The sequence below is a fragment of the Propithecus coquereli genome, unplaced genomic scaffold (genome assembly GCF_000956105.1).
Source record: "Propithecus coquereli isolate 6110/MARCELLA unplaced genomic scaffold, Pcoq_1.0 Scaffold10, whole genome shotgun sequence".
Classification (NCBI taxonomy): Eukaryota; Metazoa; Chordata; class Mammalia; order Primates; family Indriidae; genus Propithecus; species Propithecus coquereli.
Genome location: NW_012133858.1, coordinates 9,683,878 through 9,690,503, shown reverse-complemented (window position 1 = coordinate 9,690,503; position 6,626 = coordinate 9,683,878). Strand labels below are relative to the sequence as shown.

Sequence of the window (6,626 nt, the reverse complement as noted above, 5' to 3'; positions counted from 1 at the left end):
AAACAATTGTTTGAGAAGAGAAAACATCTGTCTAAACAGTGGCATTATGCAAGCCCCTGACCTTGGGAGAGAGGGAGGCCTAATAAAACAAAGCTAGCAGAGAGTAAAGAAAGCTTGCCTACAATTATTGCTACAAGTGATGCTGTCCTCTCATTGCTACACAAAGGACTTATGTTTCAATTGTGTCAAACTTTACTTACCAAATCCTCACATCTAAATAGGAGTGGATTTCTAGCATCTACTATCTGGACCACAATATCACTGAAAAACAAACATAAGATAGTCCAAACATTGTGAAGTGAAACAGATCACTGACCACATGATAATGGCAAGAGTAGCAAACATATGCCATGTATTAAGCATTTGACATATATTAATTTTTTAAGGTACTATTATCCCCAGTTTATATACGAGGAAACTGAGGCTTAGAGCAGTTCACTAACTTGCCTAAGGTCACCAGCTAGTAAGTAACAGGGCCAGATGGGAACCAAGCAGTCTAGACCAGAAATCATGCTCTTAACTGTAACATTCCACTGTTCTTCTGAGGCCTAGAGGGGCTCAGATGATGTTTCATAGCTATAACTTCCATTAAACTCTCCTGGAGAGATAAAGAGTATCACAAATACTTCCCTCCAAGGTGAAGTCTACTAAATATTCAGTCCCTAATCTGTACTCATGTTAAGGCCTCAAAAGAAAACTAATAAATCACTTGCTGACAGCTGCCACTGAAGCCAGTATCTTATTTAAGCCCAGGAATGACAAGGAAGAAAGCATACACTTAGCAAACAATCATCCACTGGTTGCAAGAATGTGTTTAAATGGCAAAAATACAAAACAGCAAAATATCAACTTAAGTTGCCACACTGAAGCAGGAATGACAAGTCCAATTTCTTCTATTACATATAAGAAAATGTAGCAGTAAGAAAACTTTCTGCAGTGATGGCAAGCCTCTCAAATCCCTCACAAAAGTAGTGGGGACAACAGAAACCCAGCATTGCAAGGAAAAAAACTGACTTCCCTGGGAGGAGCCTCCCCCTTCCTTCAGCCTCTGTGGCTAAGAAGACTGCCACTGGAAGGCAGTCACAGCTGGAATCAAGGAATCAAGGCTATCATTTAGAGCAGAGCTACTGACTATTAAAAGTGTATTTTCTTTCAGAATAGTTAAAATTTCAGCATAATCTTGTGATGTAAAGGAACTCACAGATTTGCTAATTTTTGACTAATTGTTTTTCAGTTCTTTAATTAAGCTGGTTTCAGTATTTCCTCCTTTAAGGTAATATTTCACTTTCGAACTGAATATTTACCAGTAAATGTAAAAATGATTGCAAAACATGGACAAAGCCTAATAAACTAAAACCACAATGTGCACAAACATGTCTACCCACCAAACATGTAGAAAGAACAATCAGCTTATAAACACCTGTAAGAAAAGACACTTCAAGACAGCTTGCTTCATGCACTGAGGATGCAAAGTGCCAACCATGTGGCAGGAAGGTTTATGCAATACAATGGGAGTGCCTTATCTTACTGGAGTACAGTGTTCCGCCCTCAGTGCCTCCACAGTTTCCTGCATTTCAATGACATGTTATACATCAAATCTTTTCTGATAATTGCTATTGGAATTAAAGGGGCAGATGGCTTAGCCAGCATGTTAGCAAACAGGAGACATCTGCCGCGGAGAACACATCAATAAATATTTCCCGTTAAAAGATGCAGCAGTAGTCACGTTATTAATAATATTTCTGTGTAACTCACATCCACGTCTATGTGATATAACTGTATTCCTTGAGTTAGAAACATGTTCTCTCTTATATATAAAAAAAGAGAAATATCACATAATAAAAATAAATGAGCAAGTAATACTGTAATCCAATTGAAACTAGAAGTTTCAACAGGTATAGGCTTATTCTGGGGAAATCTGTTGCTAATTTAGGGGCATAGAAAGTGTAAAAGGACCTTCCTGTTAAACTGTGCGTGGAGCCTGTAATTGGCACCAAGCTTCCCAAGATTTGCCTTGCCACTCTGACCTCCCATGTCCCACCCCAAGTGCCCTTTCTCTGCCCCCAGGAAGCAAAAGGGGGGGAAGTAAGCAAATTTTAAAAAAAAAATTGATATTTTCATCACCCTAATAAGAAATTTAAGTGACTTTTACAAGTTTAATCCAAGTCCCGTTTTCTTAGCAACAATGCTAAATGTTACCACATTCTTCTCTGAGAACCCTACTTGAAGCATCCTGTTTCCTAAGTTCTTACTAGGTTCATTTTATGGATTTCAAAAAAAAATACAGCTTGAAAGTTCCTTGTTAAAAAGCATCATTTCAAGTCCAAGATTCACTTATGGAGTTCCTGAAAATTCAGAAGCTCTTTGAGGAAAACAAAAACCTTTTAACTACACACCGAAGAGATGAGATTAGAGAAAGTTGATTCATCAACTTCTATCAGGAATTTTTCTTAGTGTTACATGAAAAAGAATGAAAATCTCAATTTTGTCAAAATCATTTTTTTCAGACCCCAATTTAAAAAAATTACCCCTCGATTTCCCTCAATCCTTATCAACTGCTCCTTCCTCTGCTACAACACAGCCCACTGCCTTTCTATCTGTAACAAACTTTGCCCTGTGCATTTTTACTAGGTATTGAGTTCTCTGAGTGCAAGGATTGCATCTCATTCATCTGTGTGCCTCTGGTGCCTGGTGCTTTGTCTGGCATTTAGGTGACCCCACAAAGGTCTGCTGAGACGAGCTTTAATATCTGCCTCCCCCCCCCCCCATGACATATATGCTCTTTACAGGTAGAAACCTACTCTTTTTCATATCCATATTTTCCATATTATCACCAGAAACTAATGTACATTTGCTGAAATAATTATATAGGTGCTTCAGAATTCATCTTATACAGAAAATGTTCATTATTCTCACATACTTATCGATGTACTCACATCTAATAGCAAAAACTCCCTATGTTTCAAAAGAAATATGCAATAGTATTATTCTTTCCGTTTTTGTAATTCTTCTCAATAGGCCTCTGCATAGCTTAATTCCCCATCCCCCAACTGCTAGACCCTGGGCCTATAAGCATATATCGATATTCAAATCTAATATAACACCATTACAATATCTTCATTACACAAAAGAAAATGGTAACTCACCTTCTCTCAATGACTCTCCAGAGCTGGCGCCAAAAGTCCAAATTTCGCTCAAATGGAGTCAATATCAGCTTTTGTTCCTCTTCTAGCCTGGTTTTTAAATGAGAAGTTTCTACCTTTGCCAGAGTATAATGAACAATTTTAAGCAGTATAAATGCTCTAATTTATTACATTAAAAAATAAGTACTATACACAAATACTAACAAATTATTTTTATATACCTCCTGTTAAGTCAATATAAAAACAATACATATTTATATCACATTCCACCAAATTCAAATTTTATCCTTAAGCTATTTAAGCCCTAGAAGTTTATCATACAAAGTAACATTTCTCTCTCACAACTCTTACTGAAACAATGCTCAGGAGAGCAGTGATCAACTTCAAGGCACCCCATGGCTAAAGAAGGGAATGAAAGGAGAAAAGGCCAGGAACTGAAGAGTGATCAACTCACCACCTTTGTGCAGAGGATGTACATGCACCCAGCAATGTTGTGTTTGCACACGCATCAATTTGCACTTGTACTAACTTGTGTAACACTCCCACTTCCCTTTTAATGTCATTAAAACTTCAAAATGCAAATAGCAATGTGAGCATGACAAAATACCAAAATTCAGGATTTCAAGGCAAATCTTCAGAGTCTAATACTCACCAGACAAGCTGGCGTCTCCATTCTAGAAAGTTATCTTTCTCTGCTTGTTTGAGTTCTTCTGGGCTAGTGTTTTTGTCCCACTTTGGTCTGAAACAATCATAAAGGGGAAAATATTCCACATACAAGTTACCAAAATAAAACAGGGAATTTGAATCTAATAATGGCAGTTGAGAAAAGGAAGAAGGAAAAATGTGAACACTGACTTAAATTTATACTTAGCGGCCTTGTATGCTTTGTAACGTTCTCAATTTTTTTTTTTTTTTTTTTTTTTGAGACAGTCTTGCTCTGTCACCCTGGGTAGATAGAATGCAGTGGCATCATCGTGGCTCACTGCAACCTCAAACTCCTGGGCTCAAATGATCCTCCTGCCTCAGCCTCTCGAGTAGCTGGGACTATAGGTGCATGACACCATGCTGGCTAATTTTTCTATTTTTAGTAGAGACAGGGTCTCACTCTTGCTCAGGCTGGTCTCAAACTCCTAAGTTCAAGCGATCCTCCCGCCTAAGCCTCCCAAAAACTTACAGGTATGAGCCACCGCACCCAGCCCATTCTAAATTCTTATTCAACTCACCTCCTTGGTATACACAAGAATTGTTTGTTTTCTTCATGGAGCTTCTTAATTCTCTGGCTCTCCTCAAAAGACAACAGTCCAGTTCCAACCGCAGGGAACACGATGTTAATGTTAAGTTTTTCTGTTCAAAGAAAAGAAAAGTACTGTTAAAGTGCCTCTGTTTTCATTAAAAAATAAAATCTGGTATAGACATTAAAGACATCTGTACTCCCATGTTCAATGCAGCATTATTCACAGTAGCCAAGATAGGGAATCAACCTAAGTGTCCACCAATGGATGAATGGAAAAGAAAACGTGGCATATGGTATATATACAATGGAACATTATTCAGCCTTAAAAAAGGAAATCATGACATTTGTGACAATATGAAGGAGAACATTATGCTAAGTAAAATAAGCCAGGCATAGAAAGACAAATACTGCATGATCTTACTTACATGTAGAATCTAAAAAAGTCAAGCTCACAGAAGCAGAGAGAATGGTGATTACTCAGGGGTAGGGGAAATAGGAAGATGTTGGTCAAAAAGTACAAAGTTTCCACTTAGGCAGGATAAATAAGTTCTGGAGATCTAATGTACAGCATGGTAAAACTATAGTTAATGAAACTGTATTATATACTTGAAATTTGGTAATGGGTATGTTAATCACATGGTTGTGATAATCATTTCACAATGTATACATATAACCAAACATTGTATTGTACACCACAACTATATAGAATATTTAGTTGTCAATTATACCTCATTAAAACTGGGAAAAAATCCCCCCAAATAAAAAACTACCAAAAAACGAAATCTGAAATCATGTTGTGCACTTGCTTAAAACCCTGTAAAGCCTTTCTTAACCCTTTATTCTCTCCAGAGTCTAGCCCTCACCTACCTCCTCAGTGTCTGTGCTCATGACTTCCTGTCCTCCTGCACCAGCAAAGCCAAACTTCTAGCCATTTTCTGAACAAAGTTGGCTGCTGCTTCACATCTTGGCTTGAGTCATCTGCCTACCTGTATAAAAGGTCCTGTATCATCTCACCTGTTCTAACATCTACTCATTGTTCAAGACTCAGCCCCAGGGTAAGATTTTCTGACCCTTAGCCTTCCTTCAGATAGAAATGATACCTAACTTCATCTTTTATGACTCCATTGTCTTCTGCAGACTTCTTTCATAGCACATAAAACAAAATCTTGCAGAAACAAAATTTGTCTTTGAATTCAACAATGTACTCTGACTAATCAGTACAATGTCTGAGAGTAGCTGGTGTCAATAAAAATATTCTGAATAAATGAACGATTTGCTAAACAATGTAATCACATTTATAATAATAAGAGTAGAAAGGATAGTTTACAATACTAACTGTGTGCCAGGTACTTTTCTAAATGCTTAGAACACAAACAAAATAACAACAGAGAACAATGACTAAAACAAATTTCATGCATGGAAAAATTCACTATGTTAACTGGTGCTTTAAAATACAAGCCAAATTGCCTAACTAACAGCAGCAGACCCAGGATTTTGCCTCTACTAGTGGTATTAGAAAACATTTTCTGGAAAATGGTGGTACTATCCACCATAATGTTGACTGGTTTTTTTTCTATGAGAGATTGAGTTTCTTGCACTTGACATGATGAAATATAATCTGAATATTTTAGAGCTGAATTTAAAAATTGTGGTACATCTGTACCTCATAGCTGGAGTTCAACTGGATTTTCCCATACTGCTTCTGGGATATATGCCTTTGAGCTAAAGATAGCCCATTTTTTGAGTTTAGTGGGGTTCTCCAAACACTTCCAAGCAGACTTGTATCTAGTCAGCAAGACAGAAACATGACCAGTGTCACATGCACTCAGCAATAAGCAACTCACCAGCTGTGAACTCTGTTCCTGCAAGTTCTGCAGTTGCAAGGAAGTCATCAAGGGAACTCTGTTCAGTCACTGACTGAAGATTAAGACGACCCCAATCATAGCCATCATTGAGTTCACTTGTATGCAACTATGAATGAGACACAGGGTCATAAATACAGCTGCTCTCCACATTCAAACAAGCTCCAAACTTCCTTGAAACTATTCTGTGGTCTTGAGGGTGGTTACAGCCCCTTTAGAATCAATAAAACTAATAACGGTTAACATTTAAATGAGCACTTTCTCACCTCATGATAGGCACTCCCCCTTCATCATTTTGTTAATTTTCAAAAATTTTTGAAGTAAATTTTATTCTATCTCCATTTTACTGATGGTAAAATGGAGGCTTAAGTAGACAAAATATCTTGC

At 37.4% G+C, this 6,626-nt stretch overlaps 1 protein-coding gene across 1 annotated transcript in view; it reads right to left on the bottom strand.

Moving 5' to 3' along the window:
* LSG1 (large 60S subunit nuclear export GTPase 1) overlaps positions 1-6,626 on the bottom strand; it is a 34,606-nt gene that overhangs the window by 26,561 nt on the left and 1,419 nt on the right. Inside the window, exons 2-6 of the mRNA XM_012642248.1 lie at positions 6,222-6,348; positions 4,367-4,487; positions 3,796-3,882; positions 3,147-3,233; positions 201-261 (exon numbers count right to left, since the gene is read on the bottom strand). Coding sequence (XP_012497702.1) covers positions 201-261; positions 3,147-3,233; positions 3,796-3,882; positions 4,367-4,487; positions 6,222-6,348 — 483 coding nt within the window. The remainder of the gene's footprint in view (positions 1-200; positions 262-3,146; positions 3,234-3,795; positions 3,883-4,366; positions 4,488-6,221; positions 6,349-6,626) is intronic.